The following is a 16345-nucleotide window of genomic DNA, read 5'->3' on the forward strand; positions in this document are numbered from 1 at the left end:
CATGTCTTTCAACATGTTAAGTTTTCGCTCTCCTCCTCAACACATTCAAATGTGTTTCCTCTTTCTTCTCCCTCTGTTTCTCACATTTTATTGTCTGCTGTGAATTCATCATTATTCCCTACTTCTTCCACTCTCCTATCTTGCCCTCCTCTTTTCTCTGCCCATCTTTCTCTCCTTGTTTTGCTTTTTCCTCCCTCTTTCTTTCTTAACTTAGCTTGTTCTCTCTCTGACCATGTCTCTGTCTCTGTCCATCTGTCAGAGCGGCCCATGTTCGTTAAGCGTCCAGTGAACCAGGTGGTGCTGGCAGATGACATGGTGGACTTCCTGTGTGAGGCCCATGGAGACCCCGCCCCCACCATCCGCTGGAGGAGAGAGGATGGAGAGCTGCCCCGTGGCAGGTGAGGACACACACAAAGATAGATACACACACACACACACACACAGCATCACATTAGCATTGGTCACCAGAAATAATGAGGGTGAATGGATCCCAGTTAGCATGCAGTACTATCCTATCAGCTCTGCTCTGCTGCTGCTGTTGTTGTTGCAGGTCAGAGATCCGCAGTGACCACAGCTTGCGTCTGACTCAGGTCCGGGCCGAGGACGAGGGCACCTACACGTGTGTGTCTGAGAACAGCGTGGGAAAGGCAGAGGCATCGGGCAGCCTGCAGGTCCACGGTAAGACCGGGCACAACACATAGGGGATTCACACACATGAAATGCAAGCACACTGACTGGTACAGAGTAACACACACACATAAGTGGAGACACAGGCACATACACCAATAGGAGATTATGGCATGGAGTTGCGTGGAGATTATTGGCTGTTGGGAAATGATTTCGTTTGGAGAGTGCAGCTGCAATATTAATGGGGTATGCCAGTGTGTGTGCGCGTGTGTGTTTCGTCTACAATACACTCAGAGTAGAGGAGACAGCCAGAGGGGTTTCTGTTTGAGCACATCTCTTTCAGTCTGAGCCCTCTCACTCCCAATCTCCACCTCTCCCTTTACACATGCATTTTTGACCTATAGCCGTCATATCACAATACCTATTCATACCAGGGATTAGGGTCAATACCATTTCACTTCAATCAATTCAGACGATGAACATAAAGAGTTTGAAAATGTACTTGCAACGTGGCATTGATTTTCTATAAGGAAGTTTCAATTTCACTTCCTGACTTGACTAGTAAAACATCATCTAACCATGATACACTGATTCTTGGTTCATTGGACTGCACTGCTCATTCAATCATCCTCAAGTCTCAACTCAACTCGACCCATCTCATTTTCATTCATCTCTCTTTTTTTCTCTCCGGTCCATTTTTTTCCATCTCTCCGTCCCAGTGGGTCCATTTAGTAAGTACACCATTTCATCTCATCTCTCTGCATGTAGCGTGTGTCGAGTGAAGGACAAGGATTGATCTGATTGCTTGCAATTGGGTCTCGTCCATGCGGTTGCCATATTTGGCATAGTAGAAACCCCCCATTTGCTTTTATCTGATTGGCGTCTTGGTGAAGGGGGGATAAGTCAATATGCATTAAATGCCCCTGGCCACCCTGTAAAATCATACTCTACAATACCATATATGGACATGGCTCAACAGCAGCAATCCAATCAGCTTTGAGTTCATCTATAAAATGGTCTGTACTATAGATGTATATATTTACAGCAACAACCATTAACATTGGAATGCCAAAAAAGGTTAATTGCTAGTCTTTTCTGTACACCTACAGTGACTGATACTGTGTGTGTGTGTGTGTGTGTGTGTGTGTGTGTGTGTGTGTGTGTGTGTGTGTGTGTGTGTGTGTGTGTGTGTGTGTGTGTGTGTGTGTGTGTGTGTGTGTGTGTGTGTGTGTGTGTGTGTGCATGCACTAAGGCTCAATGCTTCTAATAGGCTAGTGATAAGTCCTTGACTTGTCAATGACGATTACAGCAGAGATCAATGGGACAGAGTTGACCTCCAGGATTTACACCCACATTGGCAAATGACCTAAGGAAGCTAACATGAGGGAGGGAGAAGGCGATCAATACTAGCCCAGAAGTAAAGGTGACAGGCAGGCTGAGGTTGCTACTGCGATTTGGAGGTGTACCAAACCCTTCTATGCACTCGAGGTAGAAGTTGCCCATAATCTGATCTTGGATCAGATTACGCTAACCACAATCCTAGCATTAACCATTATGGTTAGGATAAGAAATCTGACCCTGTGTCAATGGTTACGGACAATTTACTGCCTTCTTTGCTACTTGGTAGATCAAATGGGGTTTCCTCCTGTCTGAGGTTTGGCTAACATCTATGCTATAGCGTAACCCAACTTGGTTGCAGATGTTTCATATTTAAAAGGCCCCTGTTTATTAGGAGAATGTAAATATTTTGCGACCAGTTTCCGTTTTAGTATCCCTCCCACACTAGACCTCCCACTTAGCCCATATCACCACGTGCGACTAATTTTGGACACAGTCCGAAGATGCTAACATCAATTAAGCGCCAAACCATCAGCTACTCGCATATTATTGTGAATGAAAATAAGAGCCATGTTTTTGTGGTAGCAGTCAAGTGTAGGTTAACAAAAAGTTATTTTTGGAGTAACCCAGAAGCTTTTCTGGCTCTCATAAAACCAAAAAAGCAAGCCATAGCTATGAAATTAAACGTTGTTCTGCCACGAAACGGAAGATAATTGCACTATATTTCTTCAGAGAGTGTACATGTCAAAATGAAAGAAAATGAAGTGGAAATGGTAGATTAAGAAGGAACAGTATACAGGCCACAAGGCACATGCACAGGTAGAGGTCGAGGGAGCCTGAGCCCCTGCCCTTATGTCCTCCTATGAGTAAAGTTCCCATTTCAGATTGGTTAATTATTAACTTTTTATTTCACTTTTAGTCGATTTTCTCTCGTTATTTAAATTATTTTCCCATCAAACTAGCTAATTTCACCTTTTATTGTGTGGAAAATTCCACCTCACCTGCTCCTCTGCCCCAACGAAAGTGTAGTAGTGGCTCACTTTTCAGTTGACTGTGTCATATCACAGTCAAGAACACTTGAAGCCTTTAATTAGACTGTTTGTTAGTAGGCCTAAGAGGACAATTTCAGTAGCAGAACAAACTCCAATCACAGGTAAAGACAAGTTAGATTGTTTAAACAGCATAGCTAATTAGCTAGCTAGCTAACTAGTTGGTTTACATAATCTACATTTGCTATTATCAGCTGATAGCCCACTGCTCTTCAGCCTGTCTTTTGTAGCCTGACGACTCACACAAAAAAGAAATTCACTGCTCTGTCGTTCGTTACATACTTTAGACATTGAAATCTTTTGTGGTGAGGAGGGGCACGAGGGGCGTTGTACAAAACAAAGTAATAAGCGATTGAATCGTCTCTAACCAATCAGAGTATCAAAGCTAATGACACATTTTCAAACCACCGCTTTACCCAAGTGTGTTCTGACTCAGGCCCAACCCATCGGTTTCTGGACCAATCAAATGCCCCCGAATGTATTCGCATTTGGTGTAGGGTCGGGGAGGTACTCATATCCAGACTCATTGTGGAGAAGAAACTAAAGTCCATGAGCATGGCGTAGCATTTGGCCGGGGCAAGGAGTCTGGGTAGCCAAGCAACTCTCTTTGAGATTGTGTACAGTGGGATGAAAATAAATAAAGCTATATGCTTACAAATCTATTAAAAAAAATCTATTTACTGAAGCTGGAGTCTTAAAAATCTATTTAAATTTGGCTACAGGAGCATTAGATAATTAGCTATGAATGTACGAAATGTAAGTAAATATATATATTTATTTATTTAGGGTTTTGGGCACAAGGAGGAAAGACGGGGAGGAAAGACTCCACTTATAATTGGCTTGTTGAAGAACAGTATAAAAAAAAACTTCCCATCAGACAATAAACATTTTGCACAAAATGACAAGTGGAGGGGAAAAGAGAAGAAACGGGTGGGTCCCTTAATGGGGGCTCGTCCGGGATAGCAATCTCAAAGGATCTTATTTTATCATGCCCGCAGCGCCATTAAAATCATAACATAATCTCAGCGTGTAATTTCCTAAACTGCCCTGCATATTAGCTTGTATAAAGGACAGGGACAATAGAGGGGGAAATAAGGTGTAAGACTAATTTAGATACAACAGATTAAAGACTGGGAAGGCACTGGGGCGATGTTTGAAAGCCTGTTAAATAGGCAGTCTTGTGTGGGGCGGAAAACAACCCAATTATTGAGCAAGTGGGTCAGAGAGGAGAGAGTGGGTGAGAGATAGAGAGAGGACAGGGTGTATGTATGTGTGTGCGTGTGTGTGGGCTTGAGAGAGAGAGTGAGAGAAATAAAGAAACAAAGCAAAAAATAGAGAGAGAGAGAGAGAAAATAGACTGAATTTATGAAGAAAAAACCAACTACATTAAGATATCCATTTTATCAGCAACATATCAGCATGCAATGTCAGTACACACAGGTTCACTTTAATCTTCCTAATTTACTATGGATTAGATCTACATGAAGGCAAGGAGTTTAGCACAAAAAGCTCTTTCAATTGTTGTCTTCAGGGAAAAAACTTGGAAGGCCCAGAACATTGTACTCGTTCATTCTGTTCTACAGGGGTAACTTTAACTTTAGCAGGTCTTTTACAAGTCCTCTCAAGCTTAAAACATTGTCTTTTTGATGCAGTATTAATAGCGTTTGGGTGCATTTTTAATTGCGAGCAGGTCTACTCGAGCGTATGTATGTGGCTGTTGTCTGTCGACATCATCGTGTGACTGTGACAGCTGCCTGTCACTCTTAGCCCCTGAGGAGCTCTCTCCGAGGACATGGCTGTGCTTTGTTGCTTACCGTGTGTGTGTGTGTGTGTGTGTGTGTGTGTGTGTGTGTGTGTGTGTGTGTGTGAAATGTCTTTCTTGCTAGCTCTAAACCCAACAATGCAGTAATCCATAACAATGTAATATTAAAACAACATAAGGTAGAACAAAAATACATGAGAAATAAAAATAAGAAGAACACGAGAAAGTAAGTAAGCATAATATATACAGGGTCAGTCAATTCCAATACAATATTTACAATGTACAGCGATACTGGAGTAATAGAGGGACATATGTTTAGGGGTAAGGTGAATAGGCATCAGGATATTATGATAAACAGAGTAGCAGCAGCGAATATGATTGTGTGAGTCTGTGTGTGTATGTGTAGAGTCAGTATAAATGTATTGTATGTGCATGTGTGTGTGTGAGCAAATAATGAGTGTTTGTGAGTGTTTGTGTGTATATTGGAGTGTCAATGTGTGTGTGTTACTGTGTAGGGCCCTGTGAGTGTGCATAGAGACAGCAAAGAAAGTTGTATATATATACAGTACCAGTCAAAAGTTTGGACACACCTACTCATTCAAGGGCTTTTATTTTCACTATTTTCTACATTGTCATTGTAGAATAATAGTGAAGACATCAAAACTATGAAATAATACATATGGAATCATGTAGTAACCAAAAAGTGTCAAACAAGTCTAAACATATTTTATATTTAAGATTATTCAAAGTAGCCAAATTTTGCACACTCTTGGAATTCTCTCAACCAGCTTCATAAGGAATGATTTTCGAACAGTCTTGAAGGATTTCCACATATGCTGAACACTTGTTGGCTGCTTTTCCTTCACTCTGTGGTCCAACTCATCCAAAACCATCTCAATTTGGTTGAGGTAGGGTGAATGTGGAGGCCAGGTCATCTGATGCAGCACTTCATCACTCTCCTTCTTGGTCAAATATCCCTTCCACAGCCTGGAGTTGTGTTGGGTCATTGTCCTGTTGAAAAAGAAATGATAGTCCCACTAAGCACAAACCAGATGGGATGTCATATCACTGCAGATTTATGCTGTGGTAGACATGCTGGTTATGTGTGCCTTGAATTCTAAATAAATCACAGACAGTGTCACCAGCAAAGCACCATCACACCTCCTCCTCCATGCTTCATGGTGGGAGCCACACATGCGGAGATCATCCGTTCACCTACTCTGAATCTCACAAAGACATGGCAGTTGGAACCAATAATCTGAAATTTGGACTCATCAGACCAAAGTACAGATTTCCACCGGTCTAATGTCCATTGCTCGTGTTTCTTGGCCCAAGCAAGTATTTTCTTCTTATTGGTGTCCTTTAGTAGTGGTTTCTTTGCAGCAAATTGACCACCAAGGTAGCAAGGGGAGGCAGGTAGTTTAGTGGTTAGAGCGTTGGGCCAGCAACCTTTTAGATCGTGGTCCCTGAGCTGACAAGTAAAAAAATCTGTCGCTCTGCCCCTGAACAAGGCAGATAACCCACTGTTCCTAGGCCGTCATTGTAAATAAGAATTTGTTCTTAACTGACTTGCCTAGTTAAATTTTAAAAAGCGTCTTGGGCTCCTGAGTGGAGCAGTGATCTAAGGCACTGCATTTTAGTACTAGAGGTGTTAATCCTGGGCTTTATCACAACTGGCTGTGATTGGGAGTCCCATTGGGCGGTGCCAGCGTCATCTGGGTTAGGGGAAGGTTTGGCCGGGGTTGGCCGTCATTATAAAATAAGAATTAGTTATTAACTGACTTGCCTAGTTAAATACATTTTATAAATAAACGCTTTCTCCTCTGAACAGTTGATGTTGAGATGTGTCTGTTACTTAAACTCTGAGGTATTTATTTGGGCTGCAATCTGCGGTGCAGTTAACTCTAATGAACGTATCCTCTGCAGCAGAGGAAACTCTGGGTCTTCCTTTCCTGTGGCAGTCCTCATGAGAGACAGTTTCACCATAGCGCTTGATGGTTTTTGTGACTGGACTTGAAGAAACGTTCAAAGTTCTTGACATTTTCCGGATTGACTGACCATGTCTTAAAGTAATGATGGGCTGTTGTTTCTCTTTGCTTATTTGAGCTGTTCTTGCCATAATATGGAATGGTCTTTTACCAAATAGGTCTATCTTCTGTATACCCCCCCCCCCTTTTTATTTCACCTTTATTTAACCAGGTAGGCCAGTTGAGGACAAGTTCTCATTTACAACTGCGACCTGGCCATGATAAAGCAAAGCAGTGCGACAAAAACAACACAGAGTTATACAAACAAACATACAGCCAATAACACAATAGAACAATCTATGTACAGTGTGTGAAAATGTACAAGAGAAGGGAGGTAAGCCAATAAATAGGCCATAGATGCAAAATATTTACAATTTAGCTGTAACGGTTTTCTTCCGTCAAAGGAGAAGCGGACCAAAATGCAGCGTGGTGGTTATTCATGTTATTTAATAAAAGGAACTAGACATGAAATAACAAACAAAACAATAAATGAACGAAAACCTAAACAGTCCTATCTGGTGTAGACACAGAGACAGGAACAATCACCCACAAACACACAGTGAAACCCAGGCTACCTAAATATGTTTCCCAATCAGAGACAATGACTAACACCTGCCTCTGATTGAGAACCATATCAGGCCAGACATAGAAATAGACAAACAAGACATCCAACATAGAATGCCCACTCAGATCACAGCCTGACCAACCAAAACATAGAAACATACAAAGAAAACTGTGGTCAGGGTGTGACAGTACCCCCCCTCCCCCCAAGGTGCGGACTCCGGCCGCAAAACCTGAACCTATCGGGGAGGGTCTGGGTGGGCATCTGTCCGCGGTGGCGGCTCTGGTGCTGGACGTGGCCCCCACTTCACCGTAGTCTTAGTCCCCCACCTTGTCCGCTTCCGTGGCCTCCTAGCCACGGCGACCCTACTTAATGACACTGGACTGAGGGGCAGCTCGGGACAGAGGGGCAGCTCGGGACAGAGGGGCTCTTCAGACTCCGGCCGCGCCGGACAGGCGGGAGACTCCGGCAGCACAGGAGAGGAGGAAGGCTCTGGCAGACCCTGGCTGACGAGCGGATCTGGAGGAGTCTGGCTCACTGGCGGATCCTGGCTGACTGGCGGATCTGGAAGATCCTGACTGACTGGCGGATCTGGAAGATCCTGACTGACTGGCGGATCTGGAAGAGTCTGGCAGACTGGCGGATCTGGAAGAGTCTGGCAGACTGGCGGATCTGGAAGAGTCTGGCAGACTGGCGGATCTGGAAGAGTCTGGCAGACTGGCGGATCTGGAAGAGTCTGGCAGACTGGCGGATCTGGAAGAGTCTGGCTGACTGGCGGATCTGGAAGAGTCTGGCTGACTGGCGGATCCTGGCTGACTGGCGGCTCTGGCTGCTCCATGCTGACTGGCGGCTCTGGCTGCTCCATGCTGACTGGCGGCTCTGGCTGCTCCATGCTGATTGGCGGCTCTGGCTGCTCCATGCTGACTGGCGGCTCTGGCTGCTCCATGCTGACTGGCGGCTCTGGCTGCTCCATGCTGACTGGCGGCTCTGGCTGCTCCATGCTGATTGGCGGCTCTGGCTGCTCCATGCAGACTGGCGGCTCTGGCGGCTTCTTGCAGACTGGCGGCTCTGGCGGCTTCTTGCAGACTGGCGGCTCTGGCTGCTCCATGCAGACTGGCGGCTCTGGCTGCTCCATGCAGACTGGCGGCTCTGGCTGCTCCATGCAGACTGGCGGCTCTGGCTGCTCCATGCAGACTGGCTGCTCTGGCTGCTCCATGCAGCCTGGCAGCTCTGGCTGCTCCATGCAGCCTGGCAGCTCTGGCTGTTCCATGCAGCCTGGCAGCTCTGGCTGTTCCATGCAGCCTGACAGCTCTGGCTGCTCCATGCAGACTGGCAGCTCTGGCTGCTCCATGCAGACTGGCAGCTCTGGCTGCTCCATGCAGACTGGCAGCTCTGGCTGCTCCATGCAGACTGGCAGCTCTGGCTGCTCCATGCAGACTGGCAGCTCTGGCTGCTCCATGCAGACTGGCAGCTCTGGCTGCTCCATGCAGACTGGCAGCTCTGGCTGTGCTGAACAGGCAGGAGACTCCAGCAGCGCTGTAGAGGAGGATGGCTCTGACAGCGCTAAACAGGCGGGAGACTCCGGCAGCGCAGGAGAGGAGGAAGGCTCTGGAGAGGCGAGGCGCACTTTAGGCCTGATGCGTGGTGCTGGCACTGGTGGTACTGGGCAGAGGACACGCACAGGAAGCCTGGTGCGGGGAGCTGCCACCGGAGGGCTGGTGCGTGGAGGTGGTACTGGGTAGACTGGACCGTGCAGGCGCACTGGAGCTCTCGAGCACCGAGTCTGCCCAACCTTACCTGGTTGAATACTCCCGGTCGCTCTGCCAGTGCGGCAAGGTGGAATAGCCTGCACTGGGCTATGCAGGCGAACCGGGGACACCGTGCGCAAGGCTGGTGCCATGTAAGCCGGCCCAAGGAGACGCACTGGGGACCAGATGCGTAGAGCCGGCTTCATGGCATTTGGCTCGACGCTCAATCTAGCCCGGCCGATATGCGGAGCTGGAATATACCGCACCGGGCTAAGCACCCGCACTGGGGACACTGTGCGCACCTCAGCATAACACAGTGCCTGCCCGGTCTCTCCAGCCCCCCGGTAACCACAGGAAGTTGGCGTAGGTCTCCTACCTAGTGTCGCCATACTCCCTGTGAGCCACCCCCCAAGAAATTTTTGCGGCTGACTCCCGGGCTTCCTTGCCAACCATGTTCCCTCATAACGCCGGCTCCTCTCTCCGGCTGCCTCTGCTCTCCTAAGTGCCTCCACCTGTTCCCATGGGAGGCGATCTCTTCCAGCCAGTATTTCCTCCCATGTTTAGCAACCCTTGCCATCCAAAACATCCTCCCATGTTCATTCCTCATTGCGCCGCTGTTGCTGTTGCCTGTTGTCACGCCGCTTGGTCCTGTTGTGGTGGGTGATTCTGTAACGGTTTTCTTCCGTTGAAGTAGAAGCGGACCAAAATGCAGCGTGGTGGTTATTCATGTTCTTTAATAAAAGACTAGACATGAAATAACAAACAAAACAATAAATGAACGAAAACCTAAACAGTCCTATCTGGTGTAGACACAGAGACAGGAACAATCACCCACAAACACACAGTGAAACCCAGGCTACCTAAATATGGTTCCCAGTCAGAGACAATGACTAACACCTGCCTCTGATTGAGAACCATATCAGGCCAGACATAGAAATAGACAAACAAGACATCCGACATAGAATGCCCACTCAGATCACACCCTGACCAACCAAAACATAGAAACATACAAAGCAAACTATGGTCAGGGTGTGACATTAGCATTAACACTGGAGTGATAGATGTGCAGATGATGATGTGCAAGTAGAGATTCTGCGGTGCAAAAGAGCAAGAGGATTAGTGGATGAGGTAGTTGGGTGGGCTATTTAAAGATTGGCTGTGTACAGGTACAGTGATCGGTAAGCTGCCCTGACAGCTGATGTTTAAAGTTGGAGAGGGAGATTTAAGACTCCAGCTTCAGTGATTTTTGCAGTTTGTTCCAGTTATTGGCAGCAGAGAACTGGAAGGAAAGGCGGCCCAAGCAAGTGTTGGCTTTGGGGATGACCAGTGAAATATACCTGCTGGAGCGAGTGCTACGGGTGGGTGCTGCTATGGTGACCAGTGAGCTGAGATAAGGCGGGGCTTTACCTAGCAAAGACTTATAGATGACTTGGAGCCAGTGGGTTTGGCGACAAATATGAAGCGAGGGCCAGCCAACGAGAGCATACTATCAGGGCACAAGGCGGACCTAGATGCAGACACAGGAGGCAGATGGTTGGAGTCTTAGGTGTTTATTGATACAAAAATGCGTAGGCAAGAGAATGGTCGTGGACAGGCAAAAGGTCAAAACCAGTTCAGAGTCCAGGAGGTACAGAGTGGCAGACAGGCTCGAGGTCAAGGCAGGCAGAATGGTCAGGCAGGTCTGTACAGAGTCCAGAAACAGACAAGGGTCAAAACCGGGAGGACTAGCAAAAAGAGAATAGAAAAGGCATGAGCACGGAGAAAAACACGCTCGTTGCCTTGGATATACAAAACAAACTGGCACAGAGAGACAGGAAACACAGGGGTAAATACACTGGGGAAAACAAGCGACACTTGGAGGGGGTGGAGACAATAACAAGGACAAGTGAAACAGATCAGGGTGTGACACATACAGGTCGCAGTGCTGGGTAGTATATGGGGCTTTGGTGACAAAACTGATGGCACTGTGATAGACTACATCCAGTTTGCTGAGTAAGTGTTGGAGGCTGTTTTGTAAATTACATCGCCGGAGTCAAGGATGGGTAGGATAGTCAGATTTAGGAGGGTATGTTTGACAGCATGAGTGAAGGAGGCTTTGTTGCAAAATGGAAAGCTGATTCTATATTTAATTTTGGATTGAGATGCTTAATGTGAGTCTGGAAGGAGTTTACAGTCTGGCTAGACACCTAGGTATTTGTAGTTGTCCACATATTCTAAGTCAGAAACGTCCATAGTAGTGATGCTAGTTGGGCAGGAGGGTGCAGGCAGCAATCGGTTGAAGAGCATACACTTAGTTTTACTAGCATTTAAAAGCAGTTGGAGGCCACAGAAGGAGTGTGGTGTGGCATTGAAGCTCGTTTCGAGGTTCGTTAGCACAGTGTCCAAAGAAGGGCCAGATGTATACAGAATGGTGTTGTCTGCGTAGCGGTGGATCAAAGAATCACCAGCAGCAAGAGCGACATCATTGATATATACAGAGAAAAGAGTCATCCCGAGAATTGAACCCCTTCCTTGTCACAACACAACTGATTGGCTCAAACGTATTAAGAAGGAAAGAAATTCCACAAATTAACTTTTAAGAAGGCACAACTGTTAATTAAAATGCATTCCAGGTGACCAACTCATGAAACTGGTTGAGAGAATGCCAAGAGTGTGCAAAGTTGTCATTAAGGCAATGGGTGGCTACTTTGAATAATCTCAAATATAAAATATATTTTGATTTGTTTTTTTGGTTAGTACATGATTCCATATGTGATATTTCATATTTTTGATGTCTTCACTATTATTCTACAATGTAGAAAATAGTAAAAATAAAGAAAAACCCTTGAATGAGTAGGTGTGTCCAAACTTTTGACTGGTACTGTAACAGAAAGGTCAACTCAGTCCGTGTAGCCATTTTGTTAGCTATTTAGCAGTCTTATGGCTTGGGGATAGAAGCTGTTGTTAATACATTGCATTCAATGGTAAAAGATGAGTGTAACAAGGTTGACACTTAAGTCAATACATCACAGTCAATGGGGAAAGATAAGTGTCAAACAATTGACACTTACATCAATACATTGCATTCTATGGAAACATATTGGTGTCACAGGGTTGATGAATATGTCAATACATTTGCAGTCAATAGTAAAATGCGAGTGTCAACCTATTGATGCTTATCTCAATACATTGCGTGCAAAATTACAAATAAGATAGAAGGGTCAACTCTGTCCGTGTAGCCATTTTGTTAGCTATTGTTAGCTGTAGCGCCACGCGATCAAGGGAGGTGGTATTGCCATTCCAAGCAATGATACAGCCAGTCAAGAAGCTCTCAATGGTACAGCTGTATAACTTTTAGAGGATTTGAGGGCCTATTCACGCACACGCACGCGCACCTACTGTGAGCCCCGTTTCTCTTAGTGCATTGTTTTAGATCATCTGTTGTAACCACTTTGTCTGCCACTGTTTGATATAGAGGCCTGCTGTGAGTTACTGTGTTCCATTCAACTTCAGCAGTGAAACTAACTGCACTCTGATCTGGCCTAGCATAAGCACAGTATGTGGGGGGCTGAGGAATCAGTTGAAAAGTGCTAAACACACACACCAAATGTACACAATCACTTACTCATGCGCACACACACACACACACACACACACACACACACACACACACACACACACACACTTCCTCGTGAACACACATCTGTACACACACACACACACACACACACACATGCACGCACACACACACCATCTCACAGCTGCTTTACCTCTCACTCTGACCACCAATCTCCTTCTGAACATGCCTGCCTCATTTATCTTATCATAAAGAATGAGTCCTGAACTACCACAGGTTAAAATTAAAATAGACTCTCTCTTATTCATGTTTTCTCAGTTATGTGTGTACTTGGTTGCAATAGGCACTTAACAAAAGTCAATGGACTCCCCTTTTTTTAAATTCAAAGCGATTGTCTTTATTTCATGGTGGATAAATGCAAGACTCCATTTTGAGCCATCCGACATTTCTCCAGCCCCATCCCTCAGCTTAAAACCAAACCAAATTACCTTTGACTGATAAACTAATTCAGGATTGTGGCTTTAAATATAGAACTAAGTTTCCAAAATGTGTAGTAGCTGGATGCCATTTCTCATCTCTTCCCTGAGATGAGAAATGGCATCCAGCTACTACACGTAGCTGATACGTTCGCTCAATTTTGGTGTTATGTATATTTTATATCCATTACAGTGTGTTCCCACAATGTGCTATCCCAAGTGAGAACTTTCATGCTTCTCTGTTTTCCCTGCCTCTGAAGCTCAGCAGTGTTGTGCTGTGCCCATTATGGCTAATTATTTATTGTAGCCATAGGCGATATGCAAGCGAGTGTGCCTTCTCAAATCAAGCATCGCCATTGTTATTCTCGAGATGGAGCTTCGGAGGGGGGAAAGTCCCAGTTGAAAACCCCACCAATCATTCTAAGATAGAAGTAGATGGATTTGCGCCTGGTCAAGTCGTCGTAATCAAGCCCCTTGTCTAGTGTGGAGTAAATAAGAATTTGTTCTTAACCGACTTGCCTAGTTAAATAAAGGCTAAATAATAAAATGGTTCGAAATACAAAAGGTAAAATAACTAAACAGAAATGTGGGTTGTATTTATAATGTTGTTTGTTCTCCACTGGTTGCTCTTTTCTTGTGACAACAGGTCACAAATCTTGCTGTTGGGATTGCACACTGTGGTATTTCACCAAACAGATATGGGAGTTTATCAAAATTGGATGTGTTTTCAAATTCTTTGTGGGTCTGAGGGAAATATGTGTCTCCAATATGGTCTTACATTTGGCAGGAGGTTAGGAAGTGCAGCTCAGTTTCCACCTCCTTTTGTGGGCAGTGTACACATAACCTGTCTTCTCTTGAGAGCCAGGTCTGCCTATGGCGGCCTTTGTCAATAGCAAGGCTATGCTCACTGAGTCTGTACATAGTCAAAGCTTTCCTTACGTTTGGGTCAGTCACCGTGGTCAGTATTCTGCCACTGTGTACTCTATGTTTAGAGCAAAATGGCATTGTAGTTTGCTCTTTTTTTTGTTAGTTCTTTCCCATGTGTAATAATTATCTTTTTGTTTTCTCATGATTTGGTTGGATCTAATTGTGTTGCTGTCCTGTGGCTCTGTGGGGTCTGTTTGTGTTTGTGAACAGAGCCCCAGGACCAGCTTTCTTAATAAGGGACTCTTCTCCAGGTTCATCTCTCTCTAGGGGATGGCATTGTTATGGAAGGTTTGGGAATCGCTTCCTTTTAGGTGGTTGTAGAATTTAAAGGCTCTTTCCTGGATTTTGATAATTAGCGGGTATCAGCCTAATTCTTCTTTGCGTGCATTCTTTGGTGTTTTACGTTGTACATTGAGAATTTTTTTGCAGAATTCTGCATGCAGAGTCTCAATTTGGTGTTTGTCCCATTTTGTGAATTCTTGGTTGTTGAGCGGACCCCAGACCTCACAACCATAAAGGGCAATGGATTCTTTAACTGATCCAATTATTTTTTTAGCCAGATGCTAATTGGTATGTCAATTTTTATGTTCCTTTTGATGGCATAAAATGCCCTTCTTGCCTTGTCTCTCAGCTTGTTCACAGCTTTGTGGAAGTTACCTGTGGCGCTGATGATAAGGCCAAGGTATGTATAGTTTTTTATGTGCTCTAGGGCAACGGTGTCTAGATGGAATTTGTATTTGTGGTCCTGGCAACTGGACTTTTTTTGGAACACAATTATTTTGGTCTTACTGAGATTTACTGTCAGGGCCCAGGTCTGGCAGAATTTGTGCAGAAGATCTAGGCCCCCCTTGGTTGGTGACAGAAGCACCAGATCATCAGCAAACAGTGGACATTTGACTTCAGATTCTACTAGGGTGAGGCCGGGTGCTGCAGACTGTTCTAGTGCACTCACCAATTCTTTGATATATATGTTGAAGAGCGTGGGGCTTAAGCTGCATCCCTTCTCACCCCACGGCCCTGTCAGAAGAAACCACGCACTTGTTGTTTGTGTACATGGATTTTATAATGTCGTATGTTATTCCCACAACACCACTTTCCATCTATTTGTATAGCAGACCCTCATGCCAAATTGAGTCTAAGGCTTTTTTTAAATCAACAAAGCATGATAAGACTGTGCCTTTGTTTTGGTTTGTTTGTTTGTCAATTAGGGTGTGCAGAGTGAATATGTGGTCTGTTGTACGATTTTTTGGTTAAAATTTTTTGGGGGCATTTGGTCAGTACATTGTTTTCACTGAGGAAATGTACGAGTCTGCTGTTAATGATAATGCATAGGATTTTCCCAAGGTTGCTGTTGATGCCAATCCCACGGTAGTTATTGGGGTAAAATTTGTCTCCACTTTCGTGGATTTGGGTGATCAGTCCGTGGTTCCAAAGGAGGATGTTAGAGTTTTAGTATAACCAATTGGAATTTGTTGTCTGTATATTTTATAATTTCATTCAGGACATCATCAACACCACGCCTTTTTGGGTTTGAGGGTTTTTATTTTGTCCTGTAGTTCATTCAAGTTAATTGGAGAATCCAGTGGGTTCTGGTAGCTTTTAATAGTTGATTCAAAGATTTGTATTTGATCATGTATATGTTTTTGCTGTTTGTTCTTTGTTTGAGAGCCAAAAAGATTGGAGAAGTGGTTTACCCATACATCTCAATTTTGGAAAGATAATTCTTCGTGTTGTTTAGTGTTTTCCAATTTTCCCAGAAGTGTTTAGAGTCTATGGATTCTTCAATTACATTGAGCTGATTTCTGATGTGCTGTTCCTTCTTTTTCCATAGTGTATTTCTGTATTGTTTTAGTGATACATAGACTCAGGTTTTCTGGATCTCTATGTTTTTGGTTGGACAGGTTTTTCAATTTCTTTCTTAGGTTTTTGCATTCTTCATCAAACCGTTTTGTCATTGTTGTTCATTTTCTTCAGTTTTATGTTTGAATTTTTTTGATTTGATAGGGAAGCTGATATATAATATATATAATATAATAATGTTAAGATTTTATACTGCCAAGTTGACACCTTCACTATTACAGTGGAACGTTTTGTCCAGGAAGTTGTCTAAAAGGGATTGAATTTGCTGTTGCCTAAGTGTTTTTTGGTAGGTTTCCACACTACATTCCTTCCAACTATAGAATTTCTTAATATTACTCAGTTCCTTTGGCTTTGATGCCTAATGATTGAGTATTGCTCTATTCAATTAGACTGTGATTTTGCTGTGATCTGAT

At 44.5% G+C, this 16345-nt stretch overlaps 1 protein-coding gene across 1 annotated transcript in view; it reads left to right on the forward strand.

Annotated features, from left to right (window-relative positions):
• LOC135548727 (roundabout homolog 2-like) overlaps positions 1 to 16345 on the forward strand; it is a 132498-nt gene that overhangs the window by 65078 nt on the left and 51075 nt on the right. Inside the window, exons 5-6 of the mRNA XM_064978593.1 lie at positions 260 to 398; positions 551 to 678. Of these exons, the coding sequence (XP_064834665.1) occupies positions 260 to 398; positions 551 to 678 (267 nt within the window). The remainder of the gene's footprint in view (positions 1 to 259; positions 399 to 550; positions 679 to 16345) is intronic.

The sequence above is a fragment of the Oncorhynchus masou genome, chromosome 11 (assembly GCF_036934945.1).
Source record: "Oncorhynchus masou masou isolate Uvic2021 chromosome 11, UVic_Omas_1.1, whole genome shotgun sequence".
NCBI lineage: Eukaryota > Metazoa > Chordata > Actinopteri > Salmoniformes > Salmonidae > Oncorhynchus > Oncorhynchus masou.